The sequence below is a fragment of the Canis lupus genome, chromosome 13 (assembly GCF_011100685.1).
Source record: "Canis lupus familiaris isolate Mischka breed German Shepherd chromosome 13, alternate assembly UU_Cfam_GSD_1.0, whole genome shotgun sequence".
NCBI classification, from domain to species: domain Eukaryota; kingdom Metazoa; phylum Chordata; class Mammalia; order Carnivora; family Canidae; genus Canis; species Canis lupus.
Window position 1 is genome coordinate 41885435 of NC_049234.1, and position 21614 is coordinate 41907048.

A 21614-nucleotide genomic window follows, 5' to 3' on the forward strand; every position below is an offset into this window, starting at 1 on the left:
GTTTACAATAAATTATATGCCCACTCTAGTAATGAGTCTAATAAAACAATTTTGAATTAAAATCCAACCCCCATTTCTTATTACTGTGTGTCCCTGAAGAGGTTCCTTAATTTCTCTGACTCCCTGCCTTCTCATAACTAAAACAGGGAAAAATAATGGCCCTCATCTGAGGATTATGTGGGGAACCAATGAGTTAACTGACATAAAGTTTACAAGTGCATCCAACACACAGTAAGAGGTCAGTAACATTTCTCTCAAAAGTCAAAAGGTCTGACGCTTCCCACAGTTCACTAATCTGGATCCACAAAAGAACATCCAAAGCAGCAGCAACTGTATGAACAAATATAGTCCGTTTAAGTGACGTGAGACAACAAAATGTCCATTGCTATGGCAAGGTATAGCTATAGGAAAAAATAACATTTAAATAATAGTTTAACTTTAAAACACAGTTTCCTACACATTTTCACCAACTGCTCTTCATAATTCCATAAGGTAGGTATTATTTATGTCCTTATTTATCAGTGTAAGACACTCAGGGAAGTTGAAAGTCTGTTTTGTTTTCTTCTTTTATTTCTTTTTCTTTCTTGGTTGTCTGTTCGAGGGCGGACTGACGGAGGAAGGCAATGCGTGATTGAATGTCCTTAGTAGTAAGGTACTTCGCTTCGTTCGGGTTTTCTGTCGGATTTCATGCTTTTTTCTGTTGTCTTCTCTTCTTTCTTCTTTTTTCTTTCTTTCTGTCTTTCTTCGTATTTGTTCTTTCTTTCGTTCTTTCTTCTTTCTTTCTTTCTTTCTTCTTTTTTCTTCTTCTTTCTTTCTTTCTTTCTTTCTTTCTTTCTTTCTTTCTTTTGATTTTATCCATTTATTCATGAGAGAGAGAGAGGCAGAGACCAAGGCAGAGGGAGAAGCAGGCTCCATGCAGGGAGCCCGACATGGGACTCGATCCCAGGACTCCAGGATTAGGCCCTGGACTGAAGGCAGCGCTAAACCACTGAGCCACCCGGGCTGCCTGAAAGTCTTTCCCAATATCACAAAAGCTAGAGCCAGAACTTGAACCAATTCTTCTTACCCTAAATGCCCCGTTTCCTGTAGTAAAGGGTAAATATTAAATTCTTAGTCGTTTTCACTTTCAACTCAAGTTGAATTGTCAACGCAAAATAACCAACACATTCTGAAATATGTTTATTTCAATTCCATTTAAGAGTTTTCACATTGGGACGCCTGGGGGCGGCGGGGGGGGGGGGGGTGCTCAGTGGTTTAGCGCTGCCTTTGGCCCAGGGCATGACCCCAGGGTCCCGGGATGGAGTCTTACATCAGGCTCCCTGTATGGAGCCTGCTTCTCCCTCTGCCTGTGTCTCTCATAAATAAATAAAATCTTTTTTTTAAAAAAAGTTTTCACACTGTATTACAATTGCATATTTAATTACCCACTAACATAAATTCTTAAATTTTATGAGGGAAAAGATGATAGACTTCTTTTTTATCTTTGGGTTTGTAGCTCCCTTCTAATACCCAACACACAGCAGGCATTCAAGAAATGTTTACTAGTTAAATAAAATCTATCTCTTGAGCAGTGTCCCAGAAAATATCATGTAAAATGAAAACACGTTCTGTTCTATCCAGCGCCTGTATTCAGGCTTCCTGTTAAGTGATATTTTGAAGAGGAGACGAGCTACCCACCTAGAGATGGGCCTGAGGTGAACTGAATTAACTTCTCTCACCTTTCCTGATATTTCTTCTTGGGTACTTTACCAAGATATGCTGGGGAGAGCTTTTGCTTTCCCCCAGGGAAGCCTTCCCTATGTAGAAACCCTTGCTAAAATATTATGACTTCTTAAAATAAAAGCACATTTTTTCAAAGTACTTACTTTCCAGATACATAAAGATGTCCATAGGCATTAGAATCTTCAGAACTCAGCTCCTGATTATCAATAGTATAATTAGATTGGTAAAAATCAGAGTCAAATTGTCCCAAGTTTGACATCCTGAAAAATAAGAATGTTTTTTACTGAGAACTTTATGAGTCAATAAAACCTCTTTTGAGGTATTTCCAAGGATTAATTGGTGATGTGATTATGGGTGGATTCCTATTAGAGAACAAAGTATTCTTTGGATGGGTTAAACTAAGTATTAAGAAAGGGTATAGAAATGTATCTAGAAAGTCATCTATAAAATGTATATCTTCAAAATTAACTTTTCTGAAGTTTTCACTCACGAGGACTGTGACTTTAACTAAATTGGCTTTAACTGATGAGAAAGAACTAACATTTTCCACCAAATTCCTTATTCTCAGCAGTTTAAGAGAAAAAGTTTAAAATTAGTATACATGTAGATTATTTTCCCTTGAAAAATATTAGCTCCTCACTTTGAATGTGTGGACACATGTTGAGAAGCCAGAAAGCAAATGGCTGATGATAATCTTATTTGAGTTTCATTTTTCCTAGAGCTTTAAAATATGCTAACAGCCTCCCCTGCCCCCCGCCCCACACACACACACAAAATCCCCAAATCCTACATACCAATCTCCTAGTTTTACTCTCCAATTCCTAAAATGTATTTGGAACATTTTCCTTTTTCTCATTCCTTGCCTGCTGCTCCTAGGCTTCTGGCTAAGTCAGAGGGAGAAAGGCTCAGTTCAGCTAAGGGAGGACTCTTTCTATACAAACTCTACATAAGTTCTACTAACTAGGAGCGAAGAAGAGTGTGATCTTGACTTAGATCTACTTGGCTAGAAATACTAAAAGGAGGAAGAAAGTTTTGAGAGAAGAAGTTGGGGAAGAAAATAAAAGGTGATAGTGGCTCTTTGGATGAAAATTACAGAATGGAGAATTTTTTTCAAGTGGACAGATATGGTTATTCAACTCAACATTTTAATCTTTATTTTTCTTTGAAAAAATTTTATTTCAAAGGAATGAATTTAAAAATCATGAGGATCAATCCACATAATACAATAATTTATGGAATACTGCTAATAATAAGTTTCAAATGAAATTGCATTAACAGCCTTAGCTCTAAGATCTTCATTAATCAGAAATATTCGAGTAATTGCCAAATATATCAAGTTTTTTCAGTTCAGTAGAAATATAGGAAGTTTTTCTAAAATTAGATGCAGCAATTCATATATCTGACTTAGTAAATCAAGACTTTTCATTAGTAATGTGTATGAAAGTAGCTATGAATTATGATGAATTATGCAAATTAAAATCTGGACTAGGAGAATGTAAGTTTTTTTTAACAATTTATAGTTTAAAGAATTTAAAATTTAATAGCATAACTTTCTCAGTCCATGAAAACATGTTGTTATAAAGCATAGTGAGTAATTTCAAGGGAGAATACAGTAATATGCAACACTTTATGTAACATGACTATCGGTAATGGAGTCCTTACATAATTCAGTTTCATGTTTTGTTTAAATGCCAAGTTTTTTAGAAGGATGAGACACATACCTTTATAGTTTTTATGTCAAAAGATGTTCCAAGCAATGTAGCTTTGTAGCTTTACTTGAGAAATATATAACAAATCAGTTCGTGAAATGATGACCTGCTGGCTCTCCACATAAGTTTCTAAATTTGTACTCTGACACCCTGAACAGATGCTACAGCCAAAAAAAAAAAAAAAAAAAAAAAAAGGCCAAGGCGAACAACAACAACAAACCAACCCTGCTAAAAGCTGGGATATCCAATATTGTACAGGACTTGTTAAAGTTTACAAACACAGTAAATGGTATAGAGACATATAATTTGATAAAGTGAAATGGTAGATTGAGTTTCTCTGTGTGCATCTCCCATTAAACTCTGATTTAAGATCACTCATTTGAGGCAAGCAATGGAGAGCAAGAGGCCTTAATCTTCCTTTTGCTTCATAATCTATGAGAATATATTTAACCTAGACAAGATTTCCTAATAACATGCAGCCAAAATCAATATATAGTACATGACCTTAACATAATGATTTTATCAACAATCTGATAATGGGGTACTGCCAATTTTATCCAAATCTGAACCAACTTACATAAGCAACATTTAGGAAAGGTACCTATAATCTACCTCTGATTTTTTTTTTTCCTTTCTTTCTTCTCCAGCAGAGCCCAAGACGGGTATACTTCTGTGATCTGATCTAGTAGAGCTTATTGGTAGGGCATGTTCTGTTCTGTTTTCAAGCCAATCTTGACCAATTTCCACCCCTAGAAGCTACCTGAGTTGGTTCCCTCTTGTATCTGTGGGTCATTTCCAGGAGTCATCTCCCTAGTTCTGACCCAGGTATCCTGGCTAATACTCCCCAATCCTACCAGGACCTGCCAATATCCACCTCATGGCTGAAAGCCCATTTCCTCTGTGATCTCCTTCATGTAAATTCCCCTCTATAGGACTGAGATTTCCCATGTATCCAGATCTCAGTAACTGAAATCTGCTGTTCAAGGGTGAATATATTTGGCAGTTAGAAATTTTCAACTAGAGCCAAAGGCAAGAACGATAAATTACAGTTTTTCCCACATTATTTTAAAACATTTGGAATTTGAATTTCTCTGATCAGAGCTGTCAGTCAGATAATAGTGGCTTATGTGTGTACTGAGGATCTACTATTGAGTGCCAGACTGTGTTCTAGATGTCATACTTACAGAAGTGTGGACAAAATTATAAAGAGAGATATTTTATTATCGATTCAACTATATCTACAGCAAATAATAATGACTAGCAAGGCATTGTTCTATGAACTTTAGGTTTAAATCATTTTAAGTTTTGCAACGACCTTATGAAGTACGATTATCTCATTTTAGAGGAAAAGAAATAGAGATTAAATAACTTTCAGAGGTGGAAGCTAGTAGGTGAAAGAGCCAGTGTTTGAAACCTGTAAGCTAAGTCCAGGGCCCACATTATTATTCTAGATAATTTCAGGAATCAACTGAAATCTATCAAGTAGTTGGCATATGCTATTAAGAGGTAGAATACAAAGGGGGGGAGGCATTCAGTGAAGGCCTCGTAAGAAGGTCACTTGGACTGAGACTTGACTGTTGAGAAAGAAGCCACTTGAAAGGCTATGTAAAGAGGATTTAAAGCAAATTCTCATGAATTTTGCAGTTTGTGGCTTAGAGAGAAATCATGCAGTAGTGGTTCTGAATCAGGGAAAAGCTGAAGGAGATGGAGGTTGGTGGCATAGACGGAGGCCAGAGTAAAGGACATGGTAAGGGGTCTACATTCTATTATAATTGAACGAGATGTCATTGCAGGATTTTAAGCAATGGGATGACATGCTCAGTTTTTGCAGAAATTGGTTAGGAGGATGAGACACAGGTGGCTTAGACTAGGACAGCAATGGAAGCAGAACTGGTGGAAGAATCTGGGCAGCTGAGGAAAGGATGCCTTGGAAGGGTCAAGCCTGGGGCAGGTGTAAAAGTAAGAGGTTCATTCTGGGCAAATGATGGTAAGTTGTTTTAAGTGGATGAGGAACCATGGAGCTAGTAATGAACAGGTAAAAAAAGATACGTGGAAAGAAGATAGGGTAGGATTCAACTTCTACTGAATAGGAGGGAAAAAGAGAGGGGCAACTGTTGAGGATGATCTCTAGAATTCTGACAACTTCCTTGTCCTCATATATTAATGTCATAAGAAAAGGCCAAATTGTTATATAGTAGCCATATTTGGATCATCATACTTTCCATTCTTTCTTTCAAAGTTCTTTGTGTGAGAATGTTAAGTTCGTTCCTGTAACAGCAAGGACGCAGAGTGCATTCTTTTTTTCTGACCTACAAATTCACTGAAAAGTTTACCACAGATAATATGTTCAATTTTACTCCATTTAAAATTTATTTTTTTCCATTTAAATTTTAGTATTTTTTATTTTTTCCTATTTAAATTTTAAACTCATTTTGTGATTTCATGCTTTTCAACTTAGTTTTCCTTTATGAAAAACAAGCTTGACCAAATGAATTGCAGAAATACATGGTCCAAAAATGGCATATAAGAATGAAATTAATCTAAACCTCAAGTGAACTATAAGCCATGAAACACTGAAAAACAAAAGGACTTCATTCTGCTGATAAGTGCATTAATGAACATTAATATATGCATCCGAATACTTTGAGCTAATCTTATACATGTAACATTGTATGTGAATAAAATATGCATTTAAATTTCTTTTCCATGAACGAATAGCCTCTTATATACATAATGTTTGTATATAGTGGAGATATATATGTCTCCAATAAAGAAAGTTTAAACCAATATTATAAACAGTCAGTTTCATCAATTATTTTGGATCAACTACACAAATAAATATTTCTGGGTTCTGAATGATCAAAGACTGGATAATATGAGTAAGGATTCTCATCTGATACAAAGTGCACTCACTATGTTCTGTTCACAATCCTTCTTTCCTTTCCTCTTTTCCCTTTCTCCCTACCTCCTGTCCTTCCTCCCATCCTTCTGTTCCCTCTCTAAATTCTCTCCTATGGGGGATCCCTGGGTGGCTCAGCGGTTTGGCGCCAGCCTTTGGCCCAGGGCGCAATCCTGGAGTCCCGGGATCGAGTCCCGCGTTGGGCTCCCGGCATGGAGCCTGATTCTCCCTCTGCCTGTGTCTCTGCCTCTCTCTCTCTCTATCATAAATGAATAAATAAAAATATTTTTAAAATATATAAATAAATAAATAAATTCTCTCCTACGGTGATGTCATCCATTCTCCTGGCTCCATACGCTGTCCATGTATAGACAGGTCCTGAAGTCACACACATAGCCCTCACCTTTCCCCACAGCTCCAGACTATTCGGTATTTCATAGACATTTTGAGCTTATCGTAACTGATTTTACCCAAAGTGGTTTCTAAAAATCTCTATGCTATCCAACCTAACGCTCTCTTGTCTGTTCCAAGAAAGGGTGTTGCAAACCACTCACTCACTCCTATAAGAAATCATCTAATTCTTCAATGAATACTACAGACTCTACCTCTAAAATGCATCTTCTGGGACCCCTGGATGACTCAGTGGTCTAGTGCCTGCCTTGGGCCCAGGGTGTGATCTTGGAGACCTAGGATCGAGTCCCACATCGGGCTCCCTGCAGGGAGCTTGCTTCTCCCTCTGCCTGTGTCTCTGCCTCTCTCTGTGTGTCTCTCATGAGTAAATAAATAAAATCTTTAAAAAAAATGCATCTTTCACTAACCAAGTCTCTCCATCTCCACTGCTGTCACCCTGGGTTAAGCTACCATGTTCTTCTTAGACTTCTGTTTCTAATTACTCAAGAAAGTAAGATGTCCCTTTCAAAGTAGCAGATTGGTAGATGATAACAAAGTTTACACAAGGAAGACTATAAAAACTGTACCTTTAATGGCATAGTGACTTACCGAAATCAGGAAAAGAAAAAATCTGTTGTTGCTGACTATAATTAGCAGTGGTCATGAGAAGAATTTCCATCCACATAATTTCTTATTCTCTCTGGTGATCTGTCGGGTGTTGAAGAGATTGTGAGTTGATCAACAGCTTTATCTGAAACAATTCGCCCTTTATCTGACAATTAGGCAAACATACACATGTTAAATTAAAAAATGAATGCTTAAAAAAAAAGATGAATGCTTAGATGGATGATCACTACTTTTAATATTGCATATTTAAAGCCCAGTATTTCTAATTGATCTAATTGCTGTGTATTGATCTAGGAATCCCATAACATTATGACATCTCTACTGTAATCCTTTGATATAGAAATGGAGGCTCAGAAAGCTAAGTGACTTGTGCAAAGCCACCCCCCTAGTATGGGGCCCGACTTAACTTGGAATATCAATTCCCACATCCAGCCCTGTTTTCTTTCATTACTCAAACTGTTTCTCCCAAAAGACTGTCTGTCGCTGTCAAAAACACTGCTGTTGGGGATGTACCTGTTTGGAAACACTAAATATTTATGCGCAACCTGCAAAAAATATTTTTCTGCCGAGCAGTTGCCAATGATCCTTGAGAAAAAATGTGTCATGACTTTCTATCTCTGCCGACAGAGAAATGGATTGTTACCAGTGTTTATCAGTAATTATTTTATTGGGGCTGTCTGTATTGAAGTTTAATGTACAATGATTCCATTGTGACTATCAATTACTACTCTTGGTAAGGCAGAAAGAATACAAGACAATCCGTGTTCCATTACTTTAAAAAATATATATATATATTTTTTGGTCAGTATTCTCTACATGTTCCTTTGTTAATACCATGTAAGATCTGCTCCTGATCATCCGCCTTTAAAGACCATGCTGCTTCCATTTTATAAGCCTGAAACTGCAGCCCTGAATATTACATAGTAACATGAAAATGGGCATAAAACTGTTTCAATGCATGAATTTTAAAGAGCTCAATGTGTTCTATGGTAAGAAAATGAATTACAGGGTTGTCCCTCATTAATGTTGTCATAATTTATCACTGAATTCCAATTTAGCTATTTCTTGTTAGCTTGCACTTTTATCTGAGGGAAAAAAAAGGAATCTAGCAGAATTATTACTGAACACATGAAGTTTTTAGTTTGGTAATGACTTAATTAGCAAAAATATAAATTGCATCTGAAATTATGAAAGTTGATATGAGTAGTAGGTGAGTTATCCATTCTTAGTAAACATACTACTATAAAAATCATTTTAAAATGTAGTAACAAAATCTAATTCTTTCTTTCTTTCTTTCTTTCTTTCTTTCTTTCTTTCTTTCTTTCTTTCTTCTTTCTTTCTTTCTTTCTTCCTTTCTTTCTTTCTTTCTTTCTTTCTTTCTTTCTTTCTTCTTTCTCTTTCTTTCTTTCTTTCTTTCCTTTCTTTCCTCTTTCTTTCAGATTTTATTTATTTATTCATGAGAGACACAGAGGGAGAGGCAGAGACACAGGCAGAGAGAGCAGCAGGCTCCATGCAGGGAGCCCAATGCAGGACTCGATCCCAGGACCCTGGAGTCACGCCCTGGGCCGAAGGCAGTCGTTCAACCACTGAGCCACCAGGCATCCCTCAGAATCCAATTTATATACATTTAGTACACCAAGAGAATTTTTATAGGAATTCTTTCCTGGGAATTACATAAATTCCTCCACAACTTCTGTAACTACATGGATCCTCAGTTCTCTCACCTGTAAAACAAGAATAAAATTTATACCTACCTCTTGGGGACTATTTTATACTTCTCTCATCTACTTAATTTTATTTTTCCATGTTTCATAATATGCCTAAATTATTAATCAATAAGCAATGTAGATAAATAGATAAGCATAAATAGATTTGTGTATAAAACAGGATTATACAGGCTTTTATAACAGGAATAATTAATACAGTGTGGGGCAAATAGTAAATGCTCAGTAAATGTTATCTGTTATGATTATGCTTCTAAGTAGAAATAAAGTTGGAAAAGAGCAGGTATTTCCATTCCCTCAATCTATAGGCACTCACCACAGAAATATTTCTTATGAATTCTATTTTGCTATGACATAGATCCACATGAAAAAATCCACTGCAGCAAAAGAAGGTGATGGGTATCTGTTATGTAGACATAACGATTAGACATAAAACATAACTTCAACATTAATCTCTTATTTTTTATAAAGAAATAAAATTTTAGCTTTGCACAGTGGCAGCATCATAGCCAATGAGGTTTACCCAAGGCGCGATTGCTAATTGAAAGAAATACAATTTTTAATAACATAAACACTAAGAATGGATTTTCTTATAAATGTACCACTTATTATTTTGGTTAAGCTCTCTTAGATACTAATCAGTAATGTTGCAAGCATACATTGTCTATATTTCCTTCAGTAATGAAAGGCAAAAGCTTTCCCATGTTCTGCCATAATTATACCTTTGCAATTGTGCCATTAGATTTTTTCCAAGGTATTCTAAGCTTGAGCATTTTATTATATCAAGTGGGTGAAAGTAGTTACAGTAGTTTGAAAAAAAATGACCAAATATTATATGTATTTAAATACAATTGCTAACATAGAAATTTTATTTCAGGGACACCTGGGTGGCTCAGAGGTTGGGCGCCTGCCTTTGGCCCAGGTCATGACCCCGGGGTCCTGGGATCGAGTCCCACATTGGGATCTCTGCAGGGAGCCTGCTTCTCCCTCTGCCTGTGTCTCTGCTTCTCTCTCTCTGTGTCTCTCATGAATAAATAAATAAATCTTTAAAAAAAAATATTTTATTTCAGAAAACAGTATCTCCAGCTTTGGCACTAGGACCTCACTAATTACTTATGCTTCAAAATTTTAATTTAATGGACATTTACTCAAACATTGTCTTGATACAGACGCATCCCTTTACAAACGACTCTGTACTTTGAAGTGTTTATATTTTCATTCACAAACAAGAAGTAGGGAAAGTAGTGTACAGAGTAGCAAATCAATATTTTGAATAAAATTTCATTTTTTTTTCATTTATTTTTAAAAAATGTTCTGGATCTCTGGTTTAAAATGGCATTCGGGGGATCCCTGGGTGGCGCAGCGGTTTGGCGCCTGCCTTTGGCCCAGGGCGCGATTCTGGAGACCCGGGATCGAATCCCACGTCGAGCTCCCGGTGCATGGAGCCTGCTTCTCCCTCTGCCTGTGTCTCTGCCTCTCTCTCTCTCTGTGACTATCGTAAATAAATAAAAAATTAAAAAAAAAAATGGCATTGGGTTAGAAAGTTGCCTCACCATCCCCAGGAAAAATACTCATGGGGATTTAGAAAGAGATAAATACTCCACAATCTTAAAATACTGATGCTTGGAATCATCCTACTGCCAGAATCTGGGAAGAATTTCTATGATAAAGTTGATGAGTCTACAGTGAGAAAAATGACTTTTGACTATTGCTGCATTCTTTCTGTCATGCAGAACAGTCATTCACAGGAAAAGAAGCAGATAGATTCCTGAGGTCCCTGGAGTCTTAGATTCTAGACAAAATAGAAGAAAAAGCAGCCATGCCACTACTGTAAGGATTCTGGTTTTTTTCAAAGAATTTATTTATTTGAGACAGAGAGAGAGGGGGGAGGGGAAGGGCAAAGAGCACAAGCAGGGAGGAAAGACAGAGGGAGAGGGGGCGATGCCGAGGGAGCCCGGTGCAGGCTGGATCCCAGGATTGGAGATCAGGACCTGAGCTGAAGGTGGACTCTTAAGGGGCTGAGCCACCCAGACACCCAAGGATTCTGCTTTTCAAAGTGCCAGTGGAAAAACCCTGCCATCTGCTCCAGGGCCCATAGGTATTTAGAGAAGATACTTCTACCGAGAAGGAGCACTGGTGTCAGGAAATAGGAAGGGGAGTTTCCACAGTGCGACTGGGGTGGAAGTTCTTGCTATTCATGGCCTGATGCGTCCTGGAGCTACTGCCTCCCATCTCTGCCGCTGTGGGTAGGGTCAAAGGCAGGAGGTATTCAGGGACAACGTGTATTGAGAGAATAGAGCTTTCCGTGTCCTATGATACTTTCACTTGATGACCTGATCAAGTGAAACATCTGTCTGATGACAGAAACCAACAGAAGAATTACTATATGTGTTTATTCTTATCTAATAATGAGGAAAAAAATGAAGCTTTTCCAGCACTTAGTGTACAGATTTATACAGTGCCCTCGCCGTTTTCCAGGGTTTATCTGTAGTGTTGGTGAGCTCCTGAGGGAAACATGGGCGCCCACACCTTGAAGTGGTTTCTGGTAGTGTCCGTTTTCATCCCTTCTCTTATGTAGGCCCACAACGTATTGTGCCTTACACATGCCCACTAAACATAGTGATGCAATGGATTTTTTTTTTTAGACTTAAGTTTCCTGCACAATATGCACACATAGCTTCAAAGTCAAGACTGATGGAGGACTCGATCCCAGGACCCCGGGATCATGCCCTGAGCCAAGGGCAGACGCTCAACCACTGAGCCACCCGGGTGCCCCAACTACCTTGGTTCTAATCAGTAAAACACGGCAAAAGTGGTGGGGTGCTATGACCACGAGCAAGTTACAAGTGATCGTGACTTGTCTCTATTGTCCTCGTGGCTTGCACACTCCAATGATGCAGGCTGCAGGGTGGCAGAGGCCCGGGTGGCACAGAATCGGGAGGGCTCCAGCAGACAGGGAGGAAATGGGATCCCGAGTCAACACGATCTGAATGCTGCCAATAATCACCGAGTGACTTTAGTCATGGACCCTTGTCTGGCTGCAAGTTCAGAGGAGACTCTGGGTCACATGACCTTCCAAGTTCAACACCTTAATTCCAGCCTTGTGATAGGCTGTGATACACAGGGCCCAGTGAAGCATGGGAAGTTTCTTGACCAGAGATGATGAATGTATGTTGCTTTGTGACAACAGATCTCATAAAAGAGCCTTGTCAGTAAAACTGCCTTTGTGTAAGTTCTTAAAAAAAAAAAATAGGGATCCCTGGGTGGCGCAGCGGTTTAGCGCCTGCCTTTGGCCCAGGGCGCGATCCTGGAGACCTGGGATCGAATCCCACGTCGGGCTCCCGGTGCATGGAGCCTGCTTCTCCCTCTGCCTATGTCTCTGCCTCTTTCTCTCTCTGTGTGACTCTCATAAATAAATAAAAATTAAAAAAATAAAAATAAAAAATAATAATAATTAAATGAACAAAAACTCATCTTCAAAAATGTCATGCCAATATTATGCAACTCTCCTGTCCTGAGAAAGTCAGATAATTTATCCAGTAAACCAAACCAATAGCCATTATAACATCTCCTGTAGATGTGAGACACGTACATGATTTCTCCCTCAATCATTTATGACAAAGAAAGGAAATGGGAGACATTAGATTCATTCAACAACACTTACACGATACCAGAGGATCTACAGCTCACCCTTTTCCAGAGGGAAGAATGGTCTCAACTTTCCCCACTTAGACAGCCACTGAGTGTTGTCTCAGAGGTTTCCCTAGGCATTATTTCCTGCAAATAAGGAGGCTTACGTCGAATAAGGAAAGAGGTCTTCTTCCCCATCGGACATCAGGCAACTTACTTAGCTTTTCTGGATCTCCATTCTCTCATCGATAAAATGAAGTGTGTGGAGGGGTGCCTGGACAGTTCAGTGGGTTAAGCTTCCGCCTTCTGCCCGGGTCCTGATCTTAGGGCCCTAGGATCAAGCCCCGGGTTGAGCTGGGCTCTCTGCTCCGCAGGGAATGGGCTTCTCTCTCATTCCCTCAAATACATACGTACATACGATCTTTTTAAAAATGAATTTTTGGGACTATAAAGTATAAAAACACCTCCTATCCCTACTGAAACACTGAGGATAAGCACATTGAGGAAAAAAGCTGCCCTCTTGATGTGGCCACAGCAGAAGCTTCTGATAGACGCTAATTTGTGATGCAAAGCTGCTTGGCGGGCAGCCTGAACGTGCCAACAATTTCTGCTCACGCATCTTTACTGCAAACTTAAATCCACTGCAATCCGCAGAGATCTTTTCAGTAGAGGCTCTAGGCCTTTCTTTGTTTTTGACAGCTGTTTACTTTTTTCATATTCTTAGCGCAATTTCAAAAGTATTCATTCCTCATGTCCTTTACCCTGGGTGTGGCGATTTCTTTCCTTCAGAGCAATAAAGAAGTAAGTCCCACAACCACCAGAGAGAAATAAGCACAAAATGGAATGACACGCCGTAAGGTAACGCCCTTTCCAATAAATTAATACTAGTGAGGGGCTTCATGAATCTAAAACTAATGACAAAAAGCAGAGCAATTGGAAGAGGAAAAAAAAATGATCAGCAACTGTACAAATAGTGATTCTAAAAAAAAATAAAAATAAAAATAATAAAAAATAAAAAAAAACAGAGAAGATAAAGATAAATAAGTAAATAAGTAAGAAGTAGATGCCAAAGTGATTTTCCAAAGACAGATGGAGTCAACAAAACATTAATTCCCTTAAGGAATAAAGATCCATTTTCCTTGGCATTTTTGCTCTTAGAAACCCACTCTTCTGGATTGTTTATGAATCCTTCAATCTCTATAGTGGACATTTCCTGCCACAGGCTTCCACCGGTTGTCAGGACCTAGTTTTTCCTGTGGAGAACACCTGCCGAGGCGAGCGAGCCGTGTGGTTCGGAGCAGAACGACAGCTCGTCTTCTGGTAGAAACACTGCAATCACCAAGAATCTTACTGCTGCTCCTTCCGTGGCTATTGTTGTACACGTTGGGCTCAGATATGCTCTCAGTTTAGATGCTTCCAGGCTTGCGGTGCCTGCTGGCTCAGCCCCGGGAGCACACAGCCTTCTATGTCAGGGTTGTGAGTTCAAGCCGCATGTTGGGTGTGCGGCCTACTTAAAAACAAAATGGGACAACAGAACCACAAAAACAAAAACCCAATGAAACAACAAAACCACAAAAACAAAACCCCACTTCCAATCTTATGCTTCCCCATATTTTAAGACGATAAAGACTACACGTTGACATTCATATTGGATTACTTATTTGGAAATTTAGTTTTTTATAACGAACCGCTTAAAACCTTTAAGTTGTGTATTCTTAAATGAAATACAAACGCTCGTTGACATTGCATTTGGAAGAAGACACCACTTTCATGGTTTTCCTAGGGAAGATTTGTGCCTTCAAACACACATTTCAAGGGGCACAGCCCGTGCTGGGCATTCCCTTGTGGTTCTGGAAGTTACTTTACCTGACTGCTGAACGCAGCGGCTGGGCCGTTCACGTGTGACATAATCTGGTGTGTGAGGAGCCTGTCGTTTCAGCAGGTCAGAGACTCTAAGCTCTGAGGTCATCAAACAGGCTTCTCTATACCCAAACAACAAACGTGAGAATGCCTGGAGGGTATGATGCTGAGTGAAGTAAGTCAATCGGAGAAGGACAAACATTATATGGTCTCATTCATTTGGGGAATATAAAAAATAGTGAAAGGGAATGAAGGGGAAAGGAGAAAAAATGGGTAGGAAATATCAGAGAGGGAGACAGAACATGAAGACTCCTAACTCTGGGAAACGAACTAGGGGTGGTGGAAGGGGAGGTGGGCGGGGGGTGGGGGTGACTGGGTGACGGGCACTGAGGGGGGCACTTGACGGGATGAGCACTGGGTGTTATGCTATATGTTGGCAAATTGAATACCAATAAAAAATAAATTTATAAAAAATAAAATAAAAATAAAATAAAATAAAATAAAATAAAATAAAATAAATAAAATAAAATAGTGAGAATGCCAAAGGCAAGTCATTTCAGTCATTTCTAAATCCCTGAATCAAGAAGTTTCGTGGAGGAATTTGTGAAGCAGAGGCTTTGCTTTAAAGGTTTTTTTCTTTTTCTCTTTTTCTTTTTCTTTCTTTTTCTTCTCTCCTCTCTTTCCTTCCTTCCTTCCTTCCTTCCTTCCTTCCTTCCTTCCTTCCTTCCTTCCTTCTTCCTTCTTTCTATACATTTCTTTCGTCTTCTTCTTTCTTTTCTCTATCTCTTCTCTTTTCTTTTTCTTTTTCTTTTCTTTTCTTCTTTTCTTTTCTTTTTTTTTTTTTTTTCTTTCATAATAAAGACTAATATCCCATGAAGTTAGAAAGTAGTTGACTTGGTCTTCACCTGGAAAGGTTGTCACAAGAGTCTCACTGGGGCAAAACAAAGCAAAATGCTGCCTCTTCTGTATTCTTAATCTTTTAAACCAAAGGATGTTATTTCAGATGAATGAAAATCACAGACCAGTTGACACATTTCAAGGATTAAATAGAAATTTTTTTTCTTCTTTTTCTTCTTCTTTTTTTTTTTTTTTTTTACTTTGGTTTTGTAAAAGTTGCCTTTTCCACATTCAGTTCCCTTTACAAGGCAGGCCAATTTTACTTTCCAGTCAAGCGTATTTCTTCTCCATCCACACTACCACTGCCCTAATAAGCTATCATCATTTATCTCCTAAACCTAACTTATCCCCTGCCTTCAAGCAGCTGTCAGAGAGACCTACACGAGCACTGACTTGCCACATTCCCCCCCTTGCCTGATACCTCCTAATGTTGCAGTGGGGCTGAAATTACCTACAACATAAACTCCAGGCTCTTCCTTCCAAGTCTGACTTCTGATTTCCAGCTTCCTCTCCTCCTGAACTCGAAATTCCTGCAAGCTAGAAGCTGCTAGAAGTTCCCCATATGTGTCATGCCTTTGCTCACATAGGACCTGGAATGCCACCCACCACTTCCGATTCTCAGCCTGGTTAAAACTACACCCAACTTAGGGGGCATGACTTTACGTCCAGTGGAATGGTTTTGAAATCTAGCATAGGAGTGTCTGAATGTCCCTTCGCCACGTGCCATGTATGTGAATGCAAACAAACTAACCTGCCGAAGCCTCGGTTTCCCCATCTTTAACATAGGGGGTATAATACTAATTACACGGTTGCTTCAAAAATTGAGGTAAGATTCATAAAGGGCTTAGATGAGTATGTGGCACGTACTAAGTCCTTATAAGTGTGTATAAATTCACTTGCCACATGAAGATTTTTCGTATACCTCCACCCCGAGTGTGGAGGGTGCCTTCTTTCTCTTCTCCTATAACAACTGGCCCGTATTCTATCCTATCAAATACGACACTGTAATACTTGATGGCGCTCTTCCCTTTTTTGCGAATCCTTTCAGTACCACATCCGTTATCTATTTCATTTTTGCATCCCTTGCTTCGTACTGCGCTCTTGGATAATTACTGGAATTTCTAAAAAAAAAAAAAAATGTAGACACGCATCATACATGCCAGTCTGTGAACTGTGTCGTTCCATGAAAGGGCATCCTACTTAGTGTGTCGGGTTCTCTTCTCAACTGTTTTATTTCCTACTCTCTGACCTCAAAATCTCCCACGGTTTTTGTCATTGTCTTTTTTATATGTGGTTTCCAAAATTTTAGCCCTGAGCTTTTTTCCCCTGGGCTCCATTTATAAAACCCCGCTGGATACGGAGTATTGAAGTTTCACATTCTAGTAAACATCAATCAGATTCTCCAATATATCAAAGCTAGAAAATAGAAAGTTCTCCTGGACTCCTCCCTCCCTCTTACATCCAATTAATCCTAATTGTAGCTCCAAAATATCTACCAATTACTCTTTCATCCCTCTTCTCTGCCAGCAACTCATTCAGGCCCTTACTGTGTCTCATCTAGGGGAGAAAAATAGGAGCCTCTCCTCTTTTGGCCCCATTTCTGCCTCGTCACTTCTCCTGTGTTCCTCTTCTACCTCTTTACACACCATCGTTAGAGCAAGCTCCCTAAGACAAAAACCAGATGTGTTATTTCCTTGCGTACAGTACGACGCCAACTAGCAAGACCCTGTTCAAGGCTCTTCACAGACTTGACTGAAACTGCTTCCTTCATATAGAACTCCTGCCACTTTTCTCCTTCTTTCTCCACGTACCTTCTGCTTTGTGATACAAAAATACCTGTGCAGCCCTCACCTGAAAATACATGAAACTCTGAAAATAATCCCAGATTTTATTTTTTTTAAAAGATTGTATTTATTTATTCGTGAGAGACACACAGAGAGAGGCAGAGACACAGGCAGAGGGAGAAGCAGGCTGCATGCAGGGAGCCCGACACGGGATTCGATCTCGTGATCCTGGGGTCACGCCCTGGGCCGAAGGCAGATGCTCCACTGCTGAGCCACCCAGGTGTCCCTAAGTCCCAAATTGCAGATTTTAAAAACAGACTTAGAAAATTAATTCTAAAAATAAAAATAAAAATTTAAATTTAAAAAAGAAAAAAAAGAAAATGAATCCTAAAAAAAAAAAAAGAAAGAAAGAAAGAAAAGAAAAAAAAAAATGAATTCTAAGCTGTATTTTCCACTGGAGACACGTGGTGGCAGCACTCTAGCTGCCTAACAGCAGTCCTGGAGACCCTCAGTTAACATCCACGCATGTGCTGCTTATCAATTTGTTCACGTGCTTGTGAGCACTACTGTAACGTTAAACATTATTGAGAGTATGCTAGTGTTAAAATGCTCCGTGACCAACTTTGAAACAAACTTAGAGGTGCTAAAATCGTTTTATGTATTTTTATTTATCATTCACTTCGTTATGGGCTACGTTGTGTCCCCCGCCCCGCTCCAAATTCATATTGGTGCTCCTAACCCCCGTACACTTCAGAACACGGCTGTATTTGAAGATGAGGTCTCTAAAGAGGTGCCTGGGTTAGAGTGAGGTTTCTGGGGCTGCCCCAAACCTAAAATGACTCACATGCTTGTAAAAGGGGCCTAGGACACGAGCACAGAGGGAAGATCATATAAAGGCACAGGGAGAGGACAATCACCTACTAGCCAAGGAGAGAGGCCTCGGGAGAAACCAGCCCCGCGGACACCTTGGTCTTGGCCCTCTAGACTCCACAGCTGTGGGAAGATAAATGCTGAAGCCACACAGCCTGTGGCCCTCTGTTAGAGCAGCCCCAGCCACCTGCAAGCCCTTCCGATGTCCTAATATTCGTACACATGATACATGCAAATAGGGCTGCTGTGGATTGATGCAGCGTGTAAGGCGGTAACTTCTCTACTACACGGTGATTCATGGGGCCGGGGAGGGGGGGGACACGATTCTCGATTTCTGGGAGTTTTCAATCACATGAGCTCTTCGGGAATCCCTGCCTCGAGTGAAATGTACCTGTCCCGGATCTTGCCCATTTGCCTCCACTGACCATTAACGGACAAGTAACTCGTGAAGTCCTAGGTTTGTACCCCTTTGCCCTCGCCCAGTGGACTTGAACGGAAGGGTTACAGGTGGGGACGCTGGAGCCGCACTGCTTGGGCTCCCAGCCACCGGGTCACTAACCGTGGGCAGTTACTTACAGAGCCGCCTTCTCCTCCGAGGTCTGTGCGGGAACAGCCACAGGAACCCCTGCGCCAGCAGGTGGCAGGAAGCATCAAGCGTGGCAGGCAGGAGCGTGCAGGGTCATCCTGGGACATGATGAGCCGTCACCTCACCTGTGGTTCCTCTGCTTGGTCAGGCCCTGCTTGGCTCCTTGAGCAAAACTTGTCATCTTTCAAGGGCCTTAGGGAGGCACACCTGCACCTTGAAACTCTGGTGGCAAAGAAAAATTAGAAAAAAGAAAGAAAGAAAGAAAGAAACTCTGGTGGCTCAACCTCTCCTTCCTTCCCAGACTGAACACTAAATAAACCTGGGCTGGTGAAGATCATCGCAAAGGGTTCAGCTTTGGTTTCAGATGCAGCCCTTTTCCATTCACCTTTTTGTGCGATTTCAGACAATTTGCTCGTTTTCTTTGCATTTCCGGATCCAGGACAGTACCTGATGAAGGAACGCTCGCTGATGCTTTTTCAGCTTACAGGGACGATGCAAATTTTTCTTTTAAAATAAATTACGGGGCAGCCCTGGTGGCTGAGCGGTTTAGTGTTGCCTTCAGCCCAGGGTGTGATCCTGGAGACCCAGGATCGAGTCTCACGTCGGGCTCCCTGCATGGAGCCTGCTTCTCCCTCTGCCTGTGACTCTGCCTCTCTCTGTCTCTCATGAATAAATAAATAAAATCTTTAAAAAATAAAATAAAATAAAATAAAATAAATTATGTATGTTTTTCTACTGAGTGCATGTCTCATCCGTGGGTTTGTGAATGCAACGTCGGCCAGGTAAGACCCTGCAGGGCGACCGAAGCGTGGGACTGATGGAAATAAGGAGGTGGTTTCAGGGGAGAGAAGCATGACATCAAGGGCACTCAGTCCTGCAGGGAAATTTCTGCTCTCCATTTTATTTCAAAGCAGCTAATGAGGTCAAGGCCAAAAATCTTTGGTGCAATGTTTTTAAATTTTTGTCTGATGCCTGTTAATCTATGTTTTTTGTTTTGTTTTTTTGAGAGAGAGAGAGAGAGAGAGGGAGAGTGCCCATGGTTTGAGCATGAACGGGGGGACAGGCAGGAGGGGACGGGAGCCTGACCCTGATGGCAGGGCCACCTCCCAGCCTGCGCCCAAGGCAGATGCGCAGCTGTCCCAGCTGCTCAGGGGCCCCGCTGCTCCACGCTTTTCATCAATACGGATTCAGAGCCTTTCACAGGTGAAATCTTAGCATTGAATCCCATTTTTTTTTAAATCTATTGATTCCACTAACTTTTAACGTATGACAGCTCGTGATGCTTTTTCGACTTACAGTGATGATGCAAATCTTTCTCTTAAATCACGTTGGTGTTATGCTGTGTATTGCCAAATAGAACTCCAATAAAAGATAAAAAGAAATAAAAATAAAAAGTAATAAAATAAAAAATAAAATAAAATAAAAAATAAAATAAAAAATAAAGTAAAATTAAATTAAGTTAAATTTAATTTAATTAAAAAAAATAAATGCACCTGCCTTCAGCCCAGGTCATGACCCCGGGGTCCCGGGATCGAGTCCTGCGTTGGGCTCCCCGCATGCAGCCTGCTCCTCCCTCTGCCTGGGTCTCTGCCTCTCTCATGAATAAATAAGAGCTTTTTTTTAAAAAAAAGAATAAATTACGCATAAAAGGTAATTTCCGGTAAAGAACCCCCGAGTGTGTGGCGGGAGCGTGTGTGAACCGGGGAGGACACTGACCGCTGCGGTCTGCCCGTCACTGCTGGAGCCCGTGGATGACGTTGTCCCTTCAGGCCGCTGTGACGCGGGCCCCGGGGCAGAGGCGACGGCAGGCATCGGCGGGGCCGGGACCGCGGTGACCGCAGCCCGACGGCGGCCGGGACCAGGCGCGACCCTGGGCTCTGCTCGGCTGCTGCCCCGTCGGTCTGCACCCACCTTTCCGCGGTCCAGAGAAGAGCAAGGGGGACGGCGGGGGACCGCGGGGGACGTCGTGGGGACGTCATGGGGATGTCGAGAGCGACGGTGTGGGGACGTCATGGGGACAGCGTGGGGACGTCATGGGGACGTCGAGGGGGACAGCGTGGGGATGTCGAGAGGGACGACGTGGGGACGTCATGGGGATGTTGAGAGGACTGTCACCCACCGGCGTGGGGACGTCGACAGGGACGTCATGGGGACAGCGTGGGGACGTCATGGGGACGTCGAGGGGGACAGCGTGAGAAAGTCATGGGATGTTGAGAGGGACGACGTGGGGACGTCATGGGGATGTTGAGGGGACTGTCAGCCACCGGCGTGGGGACGTCATGGGGGCTGTCGAGGGGACTGTCAGCCACCGGCGTGGGACACGTGGGGGGACAGCGTGGGGACGTCGGGGGGGACGGGCACTGACGCGCTACGCCGGCCTCAGCACTTTATTTATTTATTTATTTATTTATTCAGAGCGAGAGGAGAGACCGAGGCAGAGGGAGGAGCAGGCTCCACGCTCCCTGCAGGGGGCCCGACGCGGGGCTCGACCCCGGGGCCTCGCACTCTCCATCCCGGCGGAGGCCAGCGTCCCGGACGCCGAGGCCGAGGGGCCGGGAGCCGGGCGGAGCTGGGGGGCAGGCTCGGCCGCCTTCCGCGGGGCGCACCCCTGCTCGGGCCCTCCCGGACGCAGGACCCGGCCTCGGGCCTCGGAGCCGCGCTGCCCTCTCCGCCCCGGGCGAAGCCGACTCCCCGCGCCGCGGCCGGGCCGAGCGCTCCGCCCCGCCTTCCGAGCGGCCTCGCGGGCGGGCGCGCTGACGTCACCACGCGTGCGACGTGCCGACGCCGGGAGCCGCGCGGCGTCTCGCGTGACGCGCCGGGACCCGCCGGACCTTAACCGGGGCGAACGGGCGCGCGATGGCGGCGAGCCGCGTGGAGACCCGCCCCTGAGGCCCGGGAGCGCGCAGCATGTGGACG

At 41.9% G+C, this 21614-nt stretch overlaps 1 protein-coding gene across 10 annotated transcripts in view; it reads right to left on the minus strand.

The window, feature by feature from the left end:
• Positions 1-20531, minus strand: part of YIPF7 (Yip1 domain family member 7) — a 42936-nt gene extending 22405 nt beyond the window's left edge. For 2 of the 10 annotated variants that reach the window (XR_005368977.1, XM_038555982.1), the window contains exons 1-2: positions 2517-2648; positions 1866-1982 (exon numbers count right to left, since the gene is read on the minus strand). Coding sequence is in view for 9 of the 10 variants with exons in the window: in XM_038555982.1 (XP_038411910.1) it covers positions 1866-1982; positions 2517-2578 (179 nt within the window). In the remaining variant the exon portion in view is untranslated. Of the gene's footprint in view, positions 1-1865; positions 1983-2516; positions 2649-3443; positions 3563-7329; positions 7429-9387; positions 9407-18688; positions 19265-19994; positions 20070-20414 lie in introns of those variants that run through there. The other 8 variants (XM_038555979.1, XM_038555977.1, XM_038555976.1 and 5 more) reach the window with 8 other exon arrangements.
• Positions 20532-21614: the final 1083 nt, after the last annotated feature.